The 22,397-nt window shown below is 43.0% G+C and overlaps 1 protein-coding gene across 1 annotated transcript in view; it reads right to left on the reverse strand.

The window, feature by feature from the left end:
* LOC114293119 (putative plastid-lipid-associated protein 4, chloroplastic) overlaps positions 1-22,397 on the reverse strand; it is a 34,561-nt gene that overhangs the window by 10,479 nt on the left and 1,685 nt on the right. The window contains exon 2 of the mRNA XM_028237157.2: positions 320-710. Within this exon, the coding sequence (XP_028092958.1) occupies positions 320-643 (324 nt within the window). The 5' untranslated portion in view covers positions 644-710. The remainder of the gene's footprint in view (positions 1-319; positions 711-22,397) is intronic.

Here is a 22,397-nt window from a genome sequence, read left to right on the forward strand (position 1 = left end):
TTCTTAACACTATGAGTGGGTTAAATACCACAAGAACAACAGCAACTCCACTCAACTAAGCCTAATTCAACAAATTGGGTGTCTTTTTCCCTTTTTGCAGGATTTAAATACAACATAAAACTATATATCAGACTTGTAATTTAGATCTTTCTTTTCTTTTCTTTTCTTTTTCTCAATTTTCTTTGCAACCAAATCCAAAAGGGTTTATCAATTTCAAACCCAAAGCATTTATTCACTTCAAACTAAGGAAAAGGAAAAAAAAATAAAAGCCCAGAAAACAAAATGGAAGTTGAATAAACAGGGGACAAGAAAACCCAACCTGATCAATTCTTTGCTGATCTTCAGGAGTGGCATCGGCACCACGATCGAGCGGTGCAATGGCCTCGAGAAGTTCTTCTTTGATGGGTTTGGCATCCCTGGTCTTGTTCAAGAAAGCGGGAAAGAAAGAGACATGGGTTCTCCACTTGTCAGAGACAGGGGAGGTGGTGGTTGTAGAAAGATTTTGGGTGTATTGAGTGGTGGTTGGTTTGATTGGGAAAGAGAGGGAATGGTGCTGGGGAAGATGGAGGAGTTTTGGGAGTGAATGTGAGGAGGAAGAGGGAGTGGTAGTGAGGATTGTGTGGGAGTGAGAAGATAAAGCCATGGTAATGGTGGGTTTGGAGTTGTCTGGTTTTTAGCCTTTAGTACTGGTTGTGTTTTATTGGTTGGTTCTGGAAGTTCACAAGTTCTTTTGTGGGGTGGGTTGGATGATGAGATGTACCAATGTATATCCACAAAAAATTATATTAAAAATATGTTAGTCTACATATTCATTAGATATTTAAATATTTTTACAATCAATTATTTATTTATTTAATATCTTATATATTTTATAATAGAAGTGTTAACATTTATAGGATTTTTTTAATATAATTTATTGAGAAAATGAATTAGTAGTCAATTACGTGGAGAATCAAACGTCTTCAAGCATGTAAGAAGAGATGAAACAGGTGTTTGGCTTTGTGGATTTTTTGGAAAATTGGCCTCTTGTCAAAGTCTTGAAGTTGAAATGTGGGATATTTATCGTGGGCTTACGATTGTGCTCGAAAAGGGAATGCAAGAAGTCATCGTGAAAATTGACTCTACTTCAGCTGAAGCTCTCCTTACTGAAGGTCCTCCCCAGAATTGCTCTTTTCACAGTATTGTGGAGGGTTCTCGACACTTGATCCGTAGGTGTAACTACACCATCCGCCATATCATGCGTGAAGGTAACAAATGTGCTGATTTCCTTGCTAATTAGGAGGCTGATCAAATGGAGCGTTTGGTGATAGTTGACGATCCTCCTACTGGAGTTCAGAGCCAAGTTGTGGCAGATAAGATCGAGACTGCCTATCGAAGAATTTAGGATTGGCTCTGTTTTTCCTAGCTCTGTTTTTTTTTTTTTCTTTTCTGCTGCTGTTTTGCTTGTATTTCCATTTCCGATGTATCGAAAGAAAAAAAAAAAAAAAAAAACGTCTTCAAGCATTATTTATTGAAAAATATTAGGAACTCACTTTTACCGACTCTAAATTTATCCTAAATATGTTTGTATGATGGAAATTAAATTGATAAAATAGGAGATTTATATATGTAATGAATTTGAGCCATTAATTTTTATTTTTATTTTTTTGAGTAAATTATGAATTGATAAGAACGAGTTTATAATATTATTCAGTTTGCTTGTTTTCATTTTTCAGAAAATTCTACTTTCTTATTTTTCATGTTTTTTTGTTTTTACTGAATTTTTTTAATATTTTAAGCAAATTTTTTACTTTTTAGACACACCTAACATAAATACACCTAAAAAGTAAAAAAAATATAAAAAAAAAATCTTTTAAAATTTCATGAAATACCAAAAATATAAAAAATATATATAAAAATTCAGTACATTTTTTATATTTTTATGTATTTATTAATTTTTTAAAATATTTGTTCACAAATTTTTTACTTTTTAGATAAATTTAACTAAGGTGCATCTAAAAAAATTATTAAAAAAATGTTTAAAATTTAAAAAAGATTCACTAAAAATAAAAAAATACGAAAATCAAAAAACTCAATTTTTAAAAAACTTAATACAGAAATCTCAAATCAAACCAAACACACCAAAAATAAAAAAAAAATGTTTAAAATTTTAAAAATTGATAAGAACCAGTTTATAATATTATTGTTATTTATTTTGCAACAGCCTTCTTCTATCTTATTTTCCTCTCTACCTCTACTTCTTTCACCCTCCCTTGCCATCTCCACCACTTTCAATCCCTTGGCCACCCACTATTTACCCCTAGATCGGAAGTCCTTCACTCATCTCAAACCCTTCCCGACACTCTTCTATCTATTGGGTAGATAAGTGTTAAAAAGGATTGGAAAGGAATGGATGTGCTTTTATAGAGGAGTGAAGAGGGGAAGGTGGTAAAAGGGTCAGAAGCGGTAAAAAAAAAGGGTGAGGAAAAGCAAAATAAGTGGAGGTAGAGAGGAAAAGTGGATAGAGGAAGACCGACCGTTGTAAAATAAATAATAATTGAAGACATTTGGCTCTCCATGCAAGCCTTGCTCTGTGTCCATATGATCATGAAGTGGATTTGTGAAGCATGTAGAGATATTTTTTTAACATCAAAGATAATTTTTTAAAAAAATTTAAAAATTAATTTCATTTCGACAAAAAAAAAAAGAAGAGAGAAATAAAGGAATCATATGAAAAATGATGAGGCTTTTTTTTTTTTTTTTTTTTTTTGGTAACTTGTACTAGATACAATTGTGTTGGTTGAATTTATACATTTTTACTTGAAAATTAAATAATATATTTTATTTATATAATTTTATTATTCATATCAATTTCAATCATATATCTCATTTTATTTATGTAAATTTTTATAACTATGTAATTTTTTTATCTAATTTAAATTACTAATTTTAAAATTTAATATTTATATATATTTTTATATATTTTAAATTACTATTTTTAAATTTTAATATTTATATATTTAATAGTAGTCTTGTTTTAAAGATATCTTCGGTATCTTTTTAATCATATCATTTTTATAAAAATAAAAAATATATATATTAAAAGTTATAGATAGTTTATTAAAATAAAAAAAAATAGTTTTAAAAAAGAACAGTTGAGAAGAGGAGTGGAGTAATTATTTTGTGTTTTCAAAATTTTACATTAGTTATGTGTGCAAGTAATAATAAATAATGAATATATAATAATAAATAATGAATATATGATTTTGGCTAGGGATGGCAATTTGAACCCGGCCCGACGGGGACTCGATCCCCCGACCCCGATTTGAATGGTTTTTCCCCAAAAAATACCCCGCGGGGACGGAGATGGTATTCGAAATTAAATCTCCGTTCAGTTTCGGGCCGGGGACGGGAATCAGTGTTCAAGCCCCGGCTCGTCCCTGTCCCCGTCCTCGGCCCCGAATTTTTTCCGAAGTAAAATTACCATTTTATCCCCTTATATATATATATATAAAAAAATCAACCCTTTTCCCTAAACACAACACAGCAGCAGCACCACTTCTCTCATCATCGACTCTGTCGTCTCTCTCTCTCTCTAAGACGCTCTCTGCCGATCTCTTCTCTCTCTCATTGAGTCAAAACCCTAAAACAAAACCCTCTCTATCGCCACCACCATGGTCTCCCTCCAAGAGCAGTACAAGCCCTCTGGATGCGATTCACCAAACCGATCAAGCTCACCATGGTGGCCATCTTCTCAAAACTCCAGCAGATCTCAGTTCAAAACCCTAGAAACTTCAACACGAAGAGCCATTCTCTTCTCTTTTCTCCTCTGTCCCTCTCGGTCTCACGCTTTCTCTCTCAGATTTGATCACAGCCCGTGAATCACCAACAGATCTTGAATCACCACATCATCGATCGCCAACAGATCGTGAATCACTCTCGGAATCAGATCGTGAATTAGCCCTTAGATCATGATTCATGGAGTGAACCGTGAAGCTCTCTCTCTATATATATATATATATATATATATTTTAGATGATGAACTTGTTGATGATGAAATTTTCTGAAAATTTCTGTAACGTTTCTGAAATTTTTTTTGTTTCAGATTTATTTTTAGATGATGAACTTGTTGTTGTTGTTGATGATGAGTTGTATTTTCTGAAACTTTTTTCAAATGATGAACTACTTGTTGTTGATGATGAAATTTTTTGAAAATTTCTGAAACTTTTTTGAATTTTTTTTTTTCAGATCTGTTTTTAGATGATAAACTTCTTGTTGTTGTTGTTGTTGATGATGAGTTGTATTTTCTGAAACTTTTTTTAGATGATGAACTTCTTGTTGATGATGAAATTTTCTGAAATTTTTTTTTAGCCGGGGAATGCTCGGGGTCGGGGAAACCTGATCCCCGTTGGGGGCGGGGGTGGGGGTAGTGACAGATTCCCCGTCGGGGATCGGGGCCGGGGCCGGGGAAAATTCGAGCATCGGGGATCGGGGACGGGGAGTGGGATCCCCGGCCCCGCCCCGCCCCCTTGCCATTCCTAATTTTGACGAGGAGATGGTGAATAAAGTATAATATTTCATTAATCAGGCACTTAAACACGTCGTATTACTGACTTTACTAAGGATTCGTTTATGAAGTGGGTTGATTTTTTGACTTTTTGACTTTTTTAATTATTTTATCTTGGATTAAAAAGTTTGGTTTAGAAAGGATTTTTGATTTTTTGATTTTTTTTTGTGAAAAAAAATATAATAATTATAAATTAGATGTGATATTTTATTTATTGTGAGTAAAATAGTCAAAAAAAAAAAATTTATAAACCATCTTTTTAAACGGAGGCTAAATAATTTCTGGAGAATAAGAATGAGAGAGAGAGAGAGAGAGAGAGCAAATTGAAGAGATAGGAGATGGAGGTGCGCATGAGTGGGGATAAATTCCTATGCCTTCGTAATTGATTTTGAGTGTCTCACTCATTCACATTGAAATTCTGTATCATTTTTGGCCAATAAATAAAAACCCCAGTTACCACTAGGAAACCGAGATCGGAATCAATCGTCTGTCATTTCGTATTGTATTATATTAAATTTTTATTTAAAGTAATATTAACTATCTTAATACTGATTTGACTTATTTATAATTGTGTTAATTCTAATACGACACACTTAATACAATTAGTAAAAATTTATGTTTCATATTAGGGTAAATTGCAAATACACCTCTTAATTGCTCCTTATAATTCTGAAAACTATATTTCACTCCTGAGATTTCTAATTTCATAATAAATTACATCTTTTATTAATAAATTACCAAGTCAATTAATTGTTTTTAATTATATTAGAAATGTGTTTTAATTAATAATTTATGTAATTTTATTATTATACAGGAGAGTAATTATGAATTTTATTTTTTTAATTAATTTTGTTAAACAAAAAATTCTAATAAGGAGATTTTTATAATTTTCCAAACTACATGAGCCAATATGTATTTTAAACAAACCTCATGAGGGTGTATTTGTAATTTATTCTTCATATTATAAGAAAATTGTATCGCCTATTTAAAAAATAAAAAATAAAAATCTTACTTCACGTCATATGCATAAAAATAACATATCGAACATTGATACAAAATGATTATATATGCCAATATCAATGACAATAATTAAAAATATTCATCACTAATCATTGACTCATCCAATTTAAATTATTATTACTTATTAATATTTAAATATCTAATAAAATATTAAAAGTAAAGTAAAGTTTTCATCAAATATCAAACTAATACCCAAAGTAATAATAATAATTGTACGGGGAGCAAATATTCCGCAGTGCCCGTACTCCTTTCGTCCAAGCTTCTCGTCTGTCCGATCGACCTGCAAGCACAACGGCGGTGAGCTACTCGGTGGTGTGTGGCCGGAAAACCCCTCCGATGGTCAAGTTAGCACACACTCAGAGATAGAGAGAGAAATGAGAGACTTGAGTGTTTAGGTTTTTCTCACCAAAATATGTTTCATCCTCAACATGGGGGACGCAGTCTTACTTATATACTTTCTGCGCTCAAATCTACTCCCATTGGTCTCTTGACACATGGAGCTGCGTTCCCATCTGTCGGCACAAATCCAGCAATCACCACCTAACCATACCACCAGACTACATTAACGGGAGCTCGGCATCCCGGCGGCATCACATCGGCTTCCCATGACCGTGTTGCGCAACGTGCCTGAGTGCTCCGCTCGCCGAGCTCCATAACAGCTGAGCTCGGAAGCATTCCGGCAGAGCCAAGTTCAAGACAGGTCGGCCGGTGAACAGAAGACATTTCCCGCCGAGCTACGCGTGCGACCCATGGAACCCGGGTTAGCAGGCGGTCATCTCAGCCAAGTAAGCTCGGTTCAAACATTGGACCTGGACCTCGGGCCTAAGCCACGACCAAGCAAGATCAACTCCAGGGAGGCCTCAGTCAGCTCCGCCTAAACAGGGGGCCCGAGCCTCAATCGGGCAAAATCCACTCTGGACTGGCCTAAATTAGCTCGGCCCAACATGCTCGGTCCTATCCGTCCAGCTTCTACCACGGCCCAAAGCCAGATTACAAATCTCCCTCACAATTGCCCCTTAATTCCGTCCGCGCAAGCGTGACCGGAATTAAATGATCCGACCGGGGTAGATTCTACCTCAATTCTTAGTTCACAAGACGTAAACTGCGCTAATCCCAATGCTCGGTTTCTAAGCTTGCTTGGTTGACTCCTCATCTCGCCATATGTCTCTTCAATACTGACGCCGCCGTCAATGGGGATGCGCGTCGACCATTTATTGGCCTCGAGAAGCCAACCCAACCCAACCGTCTCTTCAGATTCAAATTTAGGCGGTTCTTTTCTCCTATAAACACGCCACATCTCCCTTCAGTTTCTTCCTACTGTCTCTCTTTCATTCCTGTCGTCCCAAAGCTGCAGTGCCAACCTCCCAACTCAAACACCATTCCTGCTCTCGCCTGGGTTCGTGCTCGAAGATTAGACTCCTCGCCCTCATTCTGGTAAGTTCTTCGAACCCCTTTATTGCTTTTTCCTTTGGTATTTCACATCTTAAGGCACAAAAGTAATAGGTTTTAGGATATAGCTCCCAAAAACCTCCTATGCCCCTTGTTCTCCTTGCTGTTCTTCAGCTCCAGTGATGAACACATGAAGATCTGGGGCGGACCGGGCTCCAGGTCTTCTTTTGATCCCAAAAAACATCTACACCGAGCAAATTGCGAGTTTGTAAAAAACTTTTGTTGGAACCAAGGTAGGTAGAGGGTTTGACCGCTTGAGCGGCCGAGCTTCTGGATTTACCTTCATGACCGGGGTGGTCTGGCACTCCACCTGACCGAGCTAAAGTCAAGCTCATTTTGCGCGACCGCGCTCCCACTTACACTTACCCTCCTTTTTCTTGCAGAGTCCAAGGGGACTACGCACCAACACTGAGGCTCTCAAAGACCAAGCAGCCGCTAAACAAGAGTTTGTGCCAAACCAACACAGCCATGCTAAAACCAGCCGACTACACATGGGGCGCTACCGCTTCCTGGTCGACATATTGGTCGCTCTAGCCGCGTTCTGGGAAGAATACGGTATCCCAGCCGACGTAAATCTCGAGCTCGGTGCCAAGGAAACAACCCTCTGGGGCAGACTAGACCAGTGCCCTTTCACCGTGCTCTCCACAATAGAAGGTGGCCTCCGCTTCCCAGTTAACCCCCTATTGTGCGAGTTCTTGCGGCACACCGGGCTAGCACCAACCCAAGTCTCAACCAACACTTACAGGGATAATTAACGGGATCCGCGAACTGAACAACCGACTAGGAACCAACCTAGGATTAGCCGAAATACTTCGCCAGTATACCCTTGGGCATACGGGCGACGGCCTTGCCTATTATTTAAAGATCAGACCGAACAAGGAGAAAATAGTGACCGACACCCCGGACAAAGACATGCACGACGACGACTTTTTCTGGGTGTCCGGTAATTATGAAACGGCCGACGTGCCGGGCTGGTATATAAGTAAAAAACTTCGGTGAAACATGTAAGCCGTGCTAACTGCTCGGTCAAATTTCTTTCTTTCTAAATCCCGTACTTAATATCTTTTCTTCTTTTGCAGCAATTGAGGCTTTGCAAGCCAACTACCATTATCCTAATGAAGCAGCCATCAGAACCGTGCTGTGGTACCGAAATCGAGATTGTCACGAACTTCTTGGCTACGTACCGACCTGCCGATACTCCGCTCCACGCCGGAGTAGAGTGACAGACTTCCTTTGAGCGCCATTGCCACCTCCTGACCCCACATTACCCGACGTGCCCCTCATCCGACTGACCGAGGCAGAGGAGATGACCAAACGAAACCGCATCAAAAATCTCATCACTGCCACATCCACCGAGATACCGAGCATCCCCTCCCGCACAGCCGCTGCCGGTCAATCGAGCGGGATCGTGGTTGCACTAGTGTCACCAGCTGCCGTGCAGACAAGCAAAGATAACCGTTGGGTTAGGAAAAGGTCTCGCACTGCCGATCCCTCTATCGAGCTAGTTGCGGAGTTGAACACCGAGCAACCGGCGGTCACAACTGACCCAACACCACCATGGAAGCCCCAACTGAAGCACCGGGAAAAGAGATCCCGGCCAGTGCATCGGTCAAAGGGGACAATGAGCATCTACTCGCCTTTGACCTAACCAAAGCCTTGCTTCTACCGAGCGATGTGGTCGGCAGCGACCACATGCCTGACACCCAGCTGGTGAAGTCCTCGATCAAGTCTATGACCCGGGTAAGAATCTTAAACTTTTTATTCAAATTTTTTTAAGTGTTTGCTCGGTTTCCTTTCTTTAATCAAAACTCTTCTTTGCAGGCCATCCAGAAACAACATCTGGTCATGGAGCGGATTCATAGACCCCGGCAGAAGGCAACCGATGCTACCAGCCAGGTAGAGCACCTTCAAACCGAGCTGGGGTGATTAAAAGCTTCTTTGGAGATCGCGAGCTCCGACAACTCCAGATTGCTCGGCCAGCTTGGAGCCGCAGAGCAAGAAAGGGACACTCTCCTGGCCGAGCTGGAGGCGTTGAAATAATCAAGGAAGGATGAGCTGGATGAGGCGAACAACGAAGGTTTCAAGGAAACCGAGGAAAACTAAACGAAGCAAGTCCATGCCACCCAAGACATTTTCTTCAAGACCAGCTGGAAGGCTGCTTGCGAACAACTTAGCTAAGGATCTGGAACTGACGTGTTCGCCTCTCCCCCAATTGGCTTTCTGCCGGCGTACATGGTGCCTTATGCCAATGATGTCTTCAGCGCGTTGCAGGCTGAGGCTGAGGAAGAAGCAGTGGACAATACCGAGGAAAATGTTGAGGGAGAAAATCACCTGAAGCAGCCCGGCCAGGTGGAGACCGGCGTCCAAGACAAAACAACCACGGTCGATCTGGAGGCAACCACAACCGAGGATGACTTCACCGACCTGTCCCCCTTAGTATAGTTTTCTGTCTTTTCTTTTTTGTTTTTAAGAATGTAACTGGGCTGCCAGCCCCTCCGTATGTAATTCTGTTTTACATCAATGAAATGTTTTGATTTCGCTAAGTGTTGCACTGTGTTTAAACTAAACAACTTCAGCTGGGGTAAAGCCCCTTGGCTTGAGCAAATTATTTCGGTTGAAACCACTCGTCCTTGAGTAAATTATCAACTCATACAGCCGAGATAAACCATCTCGGAAAAAATCCTGAAGATATCATAAACTCATCGAACTGGAGTAAAACATCTCGGTTGAAATCACAGAGTTGAGCAAATCGTCAACTCATTGAATCGGAGTACAACATCTCGGTTGAGATCACAGAGTTGAGCAAACCATCAACTCGTTCAACCAGAATAAAACATCTCAGTTGAAATCACAGAGTTGAGCAAATCACCAACTCATTGAACCGAAGTAAAACATCTCGGTTGAAATCACAAAGTTGAGCAAATCGTCAACTCATTGAACCGGAGTAAAACATCTCGGTTGAGATCACAGAGTTGAGCAAACCATCAACTCATTCAACCGGAATAAAACATCTCGGTTGAAATCACAGAGTTGACCAAATCGCCAACTCATTGAACCAGAGTAAAACATCTCAGTTGAGATCACAGAGTTGAGCAAATCGTCAACTCATTGAACCGGAGTAAAACATCTCGGTTAAGATCACAGAGTTGAGCAAATCATCAACTCGTTCAACCGGAATAAAACTTCTCGGTTGAAAACACATAGTCGAGCAAAATCATCAACTCGTTCAACCGGAATAAAACATCTCGGTTGAAATCACAAAGTTGAGTAAAATCATCAACTCGTTCAACCGGAGTAAAACATCTCGGTTGAAATCACAAAGTCAAGTAAAATCATTAACTCGTTTAACCGGAGTAAAACATCTCGGTTGAAATCACAAAATAAGCATCGAAAATAACAGAATGCTTCAGCAAGAATAAGTCACTTCTATTATATTGACGAAAAGGGTATTACATTCTGAAGTGTAAGGCAAACAAGTCCTTGCTCAAAAGAATAACACAAAAATTATGGAAAACTTAAAAATAGTACAATTTGAGGTTGGCTGCATTCCATGGTCAGGGTATGCCTTTGCCATCCAAATCTTTCAAGTGGTATGCCCCCTTGCCCGCCAGACCGGTTATCCTGTAGGGTCCTTCCCAGTTTGCCCCTAGCTTGCCTTCCCCCGGCACCAGTGTGTTGCCCATCACCTTTCTTAAAACCCAATCCCCAACTTTGAACGGTCTGGAGTGCACCGTTTTGTTGTATTTTCTGGAAAGCTCTTGTTGGTATGCGACCACATAGATTAAAGCCTTTTCTCGGCACTCTTCCACTAGGTCCAATTCCAGGGCGATGGCTTCAGAGTTCAGCTCGGGCTCAAAACTTTCACTGCGGAGGGTGGGCATGTCAACTTCCAATGGGATGACCGCCTCCATGCCATATGCCAAGGCAAAAGGAGTTTTCCCGGTAGATCGCCTCAAGGTCGTCCTGTATGCCCAAAGGACACTTGGGAGTTCTTCGGCCCATTTTCCTTTGGTTTTCTCAAGTTTTTTCTTCAACCCATCAAGAATGGTCTTATTTGATGCTTCGGCTTGGCCGTTGGACTGCGGGTAAGCAGGGGTGGAGTTGTAGAATTCGATCTTCAATTCTTCACAAGATCCTCTGAATAGGTGCTCGTCAAATTGGGTGCCATTGTCAGAGATCAAAATTTTAGGGATGCCAAACCACGTTACCATGTTCTGCCAGACAAACCGTTTGACGTCTTTCTCCTTGATAGTAGCTAAGGGCTCAGTTTCAACCCATTTGGTGAAGTAGTCCGTAGCCGCGATGAAGAACTTCCGGTTGCCTGGTGTCGTTGAGAGTGGTCCCATTATGTTCAGCCCCCACATTGCAAAAGGCCAAGGGCTTGTGAGGGGAAGAAGTTCTCTGGCCGGCTGGTGAATTTGGTGGGCGAACTTCTAGAACTTCTCACAATTGCGAATATATTTCTGAGCGTCCGTTTGCATGCACGGCCACCAATACCCTTGTGAGATAGCTCGGTAGGCCAAAGATCTGCCCCCGATGTGATTGCCGCATATGTCTTTATGAATTTCATACAGGAAAGCTTCCATGCTGTTTGGGTGTACACACTTGAAATAAGGGCCGGTGAAAGACTTCTTGTATAAAGCGCCAGATGAAGAGAGCCAAAACCGCTCCGACTTCACCCAGACTTTATGCGCTTCCTTTTTATCGGCCGGAAGGGTCCGCTCCTTGAGGAAGAGGATAATAGGGTCCATCCAAGAAAGACCTAGCTCGGTGCAAAGTACCTCTGTCTGCTCAGTTTCCTTGATGTTAGGCCTAAGAAGAAACTCAATCAATAGAGGGCTGGGAGATATTTTATCGGCCATGGAAGCTAAACCGGCTAACTCATCCGCACGGCCGTTGTCTTCCCGGCCAATTTGTTGGACCCTGATTGCCTGGAATCGCTTGATGTATTCTCTCACTAGAGCTTGGTACTTTGCCATTCTGTTATCTTTAGCTTCATAAACCCCAGACACTTGGTTGACAACGAGTTGGGAATCACTGTAAACCATTAGCTCGGATGCGTGCACCTGAAGGGCGCTCTTGAGGCCGGTCAACAGCGCCTCGTACTCAGCCTCGTTATTTGATGCAGGGAATCCGAGTGTGATAGAGTGTTCGATAGTCAAACCATCTGGGGAGATCAAAACTATGCCCAGCCCGGCACCGTGACGATTTGAGGCTCCATCTACAAAGAGTTTCCACATTTCTCCGACAAAGAGCTTCCAACACTCTGAGGGGTCCTGGGAGGCTTGAAGGTTGATGGTATCACGGTTGCTCGGCTGTTCGGTTTCTGGTTCACTGCCGTTTGGTTCTATTTCATCCCCCCTCGGCGATGCAGCACCGGACCCAACAGGTTGAACTGCCATGCTCAAGTCCGGAGTCGCATCGCCGGGCTGAAGTACTATGCCAGCTGGAGGTTCTATAGCGGGGCGCGCAAGTTCCGGGTCGCCAACATCGCCCTGCTGTGCAATTTCTAGCGAGCCAACATTCACCTCCTCGGCTGCCGCGGCAAGGTCCACCGGGCATACTGGATGAATTCCACGTGAGAATTCAGCAACAAAGTTGCCCAATGGCTGTGCTTTTATAGCAGTTCGGGGTTGGAACTTGACGTCGAATTATCCTAATTCGACCGCCCACTTGAAGATTCGACCGGAGAAATCCGCCTGCTCAAACAAGGCTTTGAGTGGGAACTCAATCAAAACGATGATTGTGTGAGCATGAAAATAGTGTGCCAATTTCCTGGAGGCCATCACCAATGCCAAGGCAAGTTTTTCTAGTGGTAAGTTGTAGACACCCCATTTTTTACCATCCTCAAGACTCGATTGTGCTTGCAGGTACATCCAGCCACTAGCTCGATTACTCGTCGGGTATTCGACTTTCGCGGCAGAACGTCACAGGTTTGCGCTTTCCGAACCCTGTATCCTTTCTGCCCCATTCTTGGACCATGGCATGGTCCTTTTAGAATGCTTTTCTTGGTGCACTGCCGACCATGGTCTAGCACTGCCGGCCATGCCTTTGTTGCTGCCGGCCACTGGTGAAGCCTGTCGCCCATCAGCGAGCCACTGCCGGCCACCACTGATAGCCGGCAGAACCCCTGTCTCAGCTGGTTTCACTCCAGATCTTTTGAGCCAGCTGGAATCCTTTCATCTCCCCTCTATACACATATATGGAGGGATGAAGCTCTTGCCAAGCTTCTTGAAGAAGCTTTGCATTGTTTTCCCTCTATATAAGGAGAGGCCCTCTCTCCTTAGCAGAGCTTCAGCAATTTTAGAAGAGATATAGCTTTCTCTCTCTATATTTCTTACTCTCTCTCTCTATATTGTTGTTAGTTTTGTGCCTTTTTCTTGCACTTTTGCACTACAACACATAGAGACACACCACCACTTTTGGGCTGAAGTTTTTAGGAGTGCTACTTGAGCTCTGAAAGTTGGTTTTTGGCCCCTGAGGTTGTTGGTTTCGAAGTTGGACTTCAAAGGTGAGCTTTTTCCCCATTTTAGCACTTTTTTGTATCTCATTTTGGCCATTCTTACATATTGTTTTAGGCCCTGCTTTCAACTGAAAAAGTCTTGTATTTAAGTGCTTTTGGTAGTTGTTTAAGGTCTTTGTGCTGTTAAGGGTCTTCAACCCTCTTATTTGCCTTGTTTGGCCTTGTTTTGAGCTATGCCTTAAAGCATTTGAGCTAGCCTTGGTTTGGCCTTTTAACCACTGAAATCCAGTAGATTTTCAGTGGTAGGCATGTGGTTTTGAGGCCTCAAATCAGAGGGGGTGGCCCCCTCTCTTCTTGTTTTTGTTTGCTTGAGTTTTTGGCCTTCCAAAGGACCATGCCTCTCTGTATTTTTGAGGCTTGGTTCAGGCCTTTTTTTTGTGACTTTTAGGACCTGCCTTAAGTCTGTCCATGGTTGGTTTGGTCATATTTTGCATGCTTCTTACATGTGTAGTGTAATCCCATTTGTAGCTCATCAAAGTAGCATGTCTTTCTTGCATGTGTTGGCTCCATTTCAGTAGGTTTTTGGTGATGTTTTACCATGCCTTAGATCTGTTTTGGATTGGTTTTGTCACTCCATGTATGTATGATACACTTGTAGTGTAAATCTCATAAACTAGCTTTATATGCTTCTTGCTTTAGCATGTCATCCTAGCTTATATTGAGTCCATTCCAGCATGTTTTTGGTGATGTTTTGCCATGACATAACTCTGTCCATAGTTGGTTTGGTCATCCTTTGCATGCTCCATATACTTGTAGAACAAATTTTGTTTACTAGCTTTATGTGCATGATGTTTTGACTCATCATCCTAGCATATTTTGGCTTTGCTCCAGCATGATTTTATTCTTATTTTGGGCTATCCTAGGACTGTTTTGGACTGCCATGGCCATATCGCTCATGTTTTGTATAGCTATAGTGTAAATGCTTTGACTAGCCTTAGGTTTTGAGGCCCACTAACATGCCATTCATGTGATGTTTGCATGCTTTTCCATCATTTCAAATGTTATTTCAATCCACGAAATGTGGTCATACACTTGCATTTGACATGCTTTGAATGCCTTGAAGAGTTTGTGCTTTATGCCTCAAGAATGAACTTTTGTGCATGCCACTAAGCCTAAGCCTTTGGCTCATCATATCAGTGCATTTTTGGTCTTGTTATACCGTGATGTAACTCTGTTTCATGTTGTCCATGTCATGCCATGTTTGGTTTTAATAGGTGTAGTGTATTACCCCTTTTGTAGCCTTGCATACTTCATGCCTTTCGGACTTGTGTTCTAGCTTGTGTTGGCTAGCTTCAAGCTTGTTTTTAGTCTTGTTTAGACCTGCCTTGGGACTGTTTTAGGTCCCCTTGGCCCTTCGGGGCTTGCTTTGTATGGCCATGGCTTATGCCCCTTTGGTAATTTTTAGCTTATGAGCTTCATGCATGCCATGCTTGTATTTTGTGTGTGATTTGGCATCATTCCTAACATCATTTCAGAGCATGTAGTATTGTCATACTTCCATGCTTGTCACTCTTTAAGTGTGCTTGAGAGTTGTCCTCTTTATACCTTAATTCTTGGGCCAATTGGCATGCATGTTTGTCTTGCATTTTGTGTCATCAATTCATCATTTTGGCCACTGATTTGGGCATGGATGAGGTCTGCCCACTTTGGTTTAAGTCCATCTTTTGCATGTTGTCGCATGCTTGTTACCTTGTATTTGTTGCATGCTTGCATGTTTGCATGTTGTTACATGCTTATCCATTTTGCATGTTGTTGCATGCTTATCCATTTTGCATGTTGTTGCATGCTTTTTATATCACATGTTGTTGCATGCATTGGTACGTAATTGCATACTTGTTGCATGCCATGTTGTTACCCTTGTTGCATTGTATTGTACATGCATGCATTACATTGTACTTAGAACCTTATGATCGCCTTGCTTTGAGCATGCCATCTAGTTCTTAGCATTGAGCATTGAGTATGCCATATAGTTGCATTGCATGTTTGCCATGCTTGTGTTGCATTGTTGTTTGGATTAAGTATTAATCCGAGCACGAGAAACGAGGGATGTTTCATACTTCAAGTGATGAAATGTGTCTTAATTCTCGGTCGCCAACGCTCTTAATCATACATGATAGAGTTTTAGGCTTACGTGTTTATTTGTACATTCATTTCATACTGATTTGCACAAGTTGGATCTTTGGCCATCATGCATCGGGATGCGTAATTGATGGTCGTGGATCCGACTATGTCTCTCCCTTAATGTTTTGAGGTGATATGGAGTGACATAGTGCGTACATACCCTTGGGAGACCCTCTATTTTCTCTATTTTGTGCTCTGTTGCAGCTTGGTGTCCCAGCACATCAGTGGTCGGCAGTGCCTTACAGATGGCTGGCAGTCCCTCATTCTTGGCCGGCAGTGCCCACCCTTGGCCAGTAGGTGGTCGGCAGCATCTCTCCATGGCCGGCAGGCCGCTGATGTATTCCCCATATTGCTTTTGGTAAGGTTCAGTAGGAATTCCTCGAAGACACCCTGCAAACAGAGCCTCTAAAGAGCATCCGGAGAGCTTACCGGGACGGAAACCGAGCATGCATGTTCACCTTCTTCAACTTGCCGAGGCAACATTGTTTAATTGCTTACGTGTTAGTTAGCATTTGGTTTTGTAATTTAATTAGTTAATTTGTTAATTAATTAAGTTTTGTAATAATTAGTTGTGGTTAGTTATTCATTCAGTTATGTAATAATTAATTAGCTTGTTAGTTAGTTAATTAGTTGGTTTGTATTATTCATTCGGACCCTCTGTCGAGAGGGCGAATTTTGTAATAAGTGTGCGTGCGTGTGTACATGTCTTCCAACCTCACGTCTTTTTCCCTTTTACTTACCTGCTTTTGATGATTAGTTTAGGGTCATTTTCAATTAGCATACTTATATTTGCATGTTTGCATCGTTTATCTATATTGCATGCACCAGGCTTGGCGCATCATACTAACTGCATTGTATTTCAATTCCAAGTTGAATACATGTATCAAATGTAGCACCTCATATGCCATATCAGAATAACCGAGCCTATTTCTAGTTACATTTTGCATGTGTTGCATCAGCCATCTTAACATGAACTAGGATCATGCATTGATTACTAACTAGTTTCTGTTTTGGCTTGGAATACTAGGTAAGCTTTTACACTTTAGCATACTGCATGTGTGTTAATGTTGCCATGAAAGCATGCTTGCTATGAGGCTAACTGCTTAGTTGATATAAACTGCCTGAATGCCTGTGGGTGAAGGTTGGATTACTTGAATTGGAACGATTCATTGAAGTCCATGTTTTAGCCTACTTACGAGTAGCAAACTTCAAACCACTTCCAAACAAACGGATATGCAATGCTTTGTTCCAAATTAGGCGATCTAGTCTATACTTGTTTGCTGTGCGCATCACATAGTAAGATTAGCTAATTAATCGGGATAAGAACACATGTGTCTTCAAAAACAAAATATCATGTTTAGTAGTGGCCGATCTTTGATCAGGCGAGCGGGGGTGCTCATAGATGACATTCCCCAATTGTACCCAGGTTCCCGAGCCGAGGCAACTTTGGTGATGACGGACATGTGGCCTTAGGCAACAAGTCAGGGTTTCCTAAATTCTCCCAAAATGAAATATTTAGGTGGTGACTTTGTATCTGGAAAAACAGTCCATGCTTGCCACTTCTTTCTTAAAAATCAGTTTTCCAAAACGATTTGCCGGATTTGGACTCTTTGGTGATTCATCAATCTCACATTGCACATTGTGAGATCAGATTAAAAACTGTGACAATTTGAGTCCGAACTGTAGCATAAGGCCCTCGGGGCGCGTCTCCACAAGTATCTCGACTCTGCTGGTAGCAAGGTTTTGCTCACATAGAAGATGGGGAAATGATAGATTCCTTCTGACCGGACAAGCACTGCGCTAACTGCATGCTGAGAAACAGCCAGGTAAAGGTAGAGTTCTTCGCCGGGCTTTGATGTCACCAATAATGGAGCAGAAGACAGATACGCCTTTAGCTCGGCCAAAGCCCTGTCACATTCCTCATCCCACAAAAACTTGGATTTTAGGGCTCAAAAGAAAGGGTGGCAGCGATATGATGACCGACTTATGCATTGATTAAGCACGGCGGCCATTCCGGCCAGATGCTGCACGTCCTTCGCCGAGTTGGGCTGCTTTAATTCTTGTACAGGTTTGATTTGTGTGGGGTTTGCCTTGATGCCTCGGTTTGTGACTAGGAAGCCTAGGAATTTCCTGGATCCCACGCCGAAAGCACACTTGGACACATTCAAGCGTAACTTGCACTGTTTGAGAATGGCAAACATCTCGGCTACGCCGAACAAGTGGTCTGCCTGATGCCTGCTTTTGACCACCATGTCGTCAATGTAAGCCTTCATCGTCCGGCCTAGCAGAGGGGCGAACATTTTGGTCACTATCCTTTGGAAAGTTGCCCCGGCGTTCTTCAAACCAAAAGGCATGACTCGATAGCAGAAGTGTTCCCTTGAAGTGGTGAAAGAGGTTATCTCACGGTCGGGGCCATGCATGGCAATCTAATGATAACTGCGGTAGGCATCCAAGAAGATGAGCCTTTCATATCCAGCCGTTAAATCCATTAGCTGGTCTATTATGGGCAGAGGAAAGCTGTCTTTAGGGCAAGCTCGGTTGACGGTCTTGTAGTCAACGCAAACTCGCCACTTCCCATTCTTCTTGGGTACTACGACCGTGTTTGAAATCCACCGAGGGTAGTGCACTTCCTAAATAGCCCGTGCTTCAAGCAAGTTCCTTACCTCTTCCGCGACTACCTCGGCATGATGAAGAGCTGATCTTCTTGTTCTCTGAATGACTGGCTGCGCATCAGGGAAAACATTGAGTTGGTGGCGAATAAAACTTGGGTCGATGCTAGGTATGTCGTAGGGCGACCATACGAAGACTTCAATATTTCCCATTAAGAACTCTACCATCTCGGCCCTTTCTTGAGCGGTTAGGCTTGATCCAAGCCAAAAGAACTTGTTTGGATTTTCCGTATCGAGCCGTACTTCTATCAATTCTTCAACAGCTTTGTCCTCCGCCCTGGTGCCCACGTCATCAAGGACACTCTGGTCTTTTGGGCCTTCAATCATTTGCACGAAGCCTTTGGCAGCTCGGCTCCCATTCACTGCCACGAAACATTGTTTCGACATGACTTGGTCGCCCCAAATTTCCTTAATTTCCCCATAGCCGAGGGGAATCTCATAACCTGGTGGTAGGTCGACGCTACAACCTGCATAGCATGAAGCCAGGCCCTACCGAGGATCAGATTGTATGTAGACGGCACCTGCAATACCCAGAACTCCACCTGCTTGACCATGGATCCGGCCTTGACTGGTAAAATTATTTTCCCTAAAGGCCACTCCGGTTGCGAGTTGAAACCTACCAGTGGCGAAGTAGCCGGAGCCAAGTCTGTATCTCAGAGTTTGAGTTGTTTGAACGCATCGTAATACATAATTTCAATCGAGCTTCCCTGGTCAATCAAGATGCGCTTGACATCGAACTGTTTGACGCGGAGGGTGACCACTAGGGCATCGTTGTGTGGCGTTTGAATGCGCTCTAGGTCTCTTGTGGAGAAACTAATCACATCTTTTTCCTCGGTCTTCCCTCTTTTGATCGCAGGCTGGACTGACAAAACTTCCCTTATGTGTTCTGCTTTTTGATCATCCCGCGGAGCTCACATACACGCGTCGGCTCCACTATGCCGTGAATCACATTAACCACTCCTTGAGGGGGTGCCTCCAAGTCAGCCGGTCCATACGGATCAGCTGGGGTGGGATGCGTGGCCTTAACACCCCCATCGATGTAAAAATCTAAGTGTCTGGCTGCGACTAACTCCTCCAAGTGTTCCTTCAGAGGCAAACAGTCCTCCGTCCGGTGTCCTCGCTGTCGGTGATATGTGCAGCGGTACCGCGGGTTGAAGCCCTTTTGCGCGTCACCTAACTTAGTAGGAAATCGGACGTAATCCTCGTTACAGATTTCACTAAGTATGCAATAGATTGGAATCTTTAAGACCATGGTGATGCCCGTTCGAGCTTTCAACCTTCTGTTGGCATCAGCTACGTCATCGCGGGGGTATTCATCTCGGTCATTCCGACGTCCCCTTCCTAGGTTTCGACGATTTGACCCTCGGTCAGATTCCTCGGCGCGGTCATTTGGACGGTTAGTCTCCTGTCCGACCGCGTGCACCTTGCCAGCCGACCTCTTGTCTGTTACCACCGGAGTTGTCTTCGCGGTGGACGCCGCCGCATCATTCTTTACTCGGATGTGCTCATTGATGCGCTGCATTAGTTGGCCCATGGATGTCGGCTGGTTCATGGTAAGCGAGTCCCGCAGCCTATGTCCGACCGGGAGACCGTGCTTATATTGGGTGATTGCCAAGTTGATCGGGCAACCTAAAATCTCATTGAAGGTTTCCCAATATCTGGAGTTGTATGCCTTGAGTGTGTCGCTCGACTCTATTTTGACACTGAGAATGTGGTCTACCTCCTTCGGCGTTTTAGTGTTGGTCTTGAAACGAGTTACAAAGGCTTTCACCAACTGCTGCCACCTTTCGATACTTCCCTCCGGCAGCCTCTCAAACCATTTCAAGCCTAGCTCACCCAAACTCGACAGAAAGATAAGGCACATAAGAGCGTCATTGCGCTTGTGTCCGACCATGCCCTGCCGGAAGTGGCTTACATTCATGTATGGATTGCTCTTTCCATCATAGAGCGTAAACTTGGGCTGGTGAAAGCCCGCAGGGAGCGGAGTGGTTTCTATCTCAAGGGAGAAGGGGGTGGTGTTCAGCCTTGCCAAATCTGTGTCTAGAAGGAGAGGCACGGCTGGGCGGGGTGCTGGCATTATGACCTCTTCACTGGCGCGGCCCCTGTAAGATAGCCGCTGGAGCACCGGCACCCTTTGAGTCTCTTGCCGGTGAGCTCGCTCCTTCAAGACTGCCCGCAAGTCCTCTGAGCGAACGGAATAGGAATACCTCGACGTCGTCGCTGGATGTGAGGGTTGATAGGTACCTTCTTATGCGCTAGACTTCTCTACAAGCGTGTCAGATTCTCCAACCTTGTAGCTTCTGGTGATAGAAAGGGAGGGAGTGTGCCGCTGGCTCTGACTGCCTGAACGGCGTGGTTGGGTGCGCTCACTGTGGTCTCCAACTCCAACAACACCCTTCCCTTTGGCATGCCGTTTGAGATCTTCCATCTCCGCCGTCATTCTCCGGATGATGGCGTCTTGGTCCCTTAACTTGTGCTCCAGATGCCTAGCGTGTGATTCTCTTCGCCGTCGGTGCCCGTCTGGGCTTCGAGAGTTACCAAAACTTCTACTGCGCTTATCCTGCGCGTCTCTTGAATGTCCTCCTGGGGAAGTCTCCAGGCCCGCCATGTTTGGAACGGCGGGGAGTCTGTCTCTCCCTCTGGTTGACTCTAGGGTAACACCATCGATGGCGGACAACGGTATCTCGTCGTTGTTCACCATTGAAGGCGATCAGATGAGCTTGGAAGACAAGGTTTTGTCTATCAAACTTCCCATAGACGGCGCCAATTGTACGGGAAGCAAATATTCCGCAGTGCCCGTACTTCTTTTGTCCAAGCTCCTCGTCTGTCCAATCGACCTGCGAACACAACGGCGGTGAGCTACCCGGCGGTGTGTGGCCGGAAAACCCCTCCAATGGTCAAGTTAACACACACTCAGGGATAGAGAGAGAGATGAGAGACTTGAGTGTTTAGGTTTTTCTCACCAAATTATGTTTCATCCTCAGCATGGGGGGCGCTGTCTTGTTTATATACTTTCTGCGCTCAAATCTACTCCCATTGGTCTTTTGACACGTGGAGTTGCTTTCCCATCTGTTAGCACAAATCCAGCAATCACCACCTAACCATACCACCAGACTACATTAGCGGGAGCTCGGCATCCCGGTGGCATCACCTCGGCTTCCCATGACCGTGCTGCGTAATGTGCCTGAGTGCTCCGTTCGCCAAGCTTCATAACAGCCGAGCTCGGAAGCATTTCGGCAGAGCCGAGTTCAAGACAAGTCGATCGGTGAACAGAAGACATTTCCCGCCGAGCTACGCGTGCGACCCATGGAACCCGGGTTAGCAGGCGGTCATCTCGGCCAAGTAAGCTCGGTTCAAACATTAGACCTGGACCTCGGGCCTAAGCCTCGACTGAGCAAGATCAACTCCAGGGAGGCCTCAGTCAACTCGGCCTAAACAGGGGGCCCGAGCCTTAACCAGGCAAAATTCACTATGGATTGGCCCAAATTAGCTCGGCCCAACATGCTCGGTCCTATCCGTCCAGCTTTTACCACGACCTAAAGCCAGATTATAAATCTCCCTCACAATAATTACTCAAGATCTTATGGTTATTAAATTCATGTTGTGTTTGGGTTACATGCGAGTCAATAGTAGATTCATGTTAACGTATCGACATAAATTTTTACGTGGGTCAAACGTCTTCATTTCAGGTTTCGTGTGTTTAACCAAAAATGACTCATTTAATATTCGTGTATTTTTGGATCGTGTCATATTTGGGTTTGAGCAAAAAAATTAACTCTAACCCTCTAATTACGTGTATGATTCCAGCCGTGCTAACGAGTTATGTGTCAAATTCCCACCCCTACTAAGAAGTAATTGTCTCTAAATTTCTTCATTCATAATTTTTAAAGTAAATTACAAATACACTATTTGAAATTTATTTAAAATACGAATTGCTCCTATGGTTTGGAAAATTACAAATATCCCATTGTGAGAATTTTTTATTTAACAAAATTAACTATAAAAAAATAAAATTCTTAACTACTCTCTTAATGATAAAATTATTTGAATTATTAATTGAAATAAAATT

The sequence above is a fragment of the Camellia sinensis genome, chromosome 2, assembly GCF_055761805.1.
Source record: "Camellia sinensis isolate YWXY chromosome 2, ASM5576180v1, whole genome shotgun sequence".
NCBI lineage: Eukaryota > Viridiplantae > Streptophyta > Magnoliopsida > Ericales > Theaceae > Camellia > Camellia sinensis.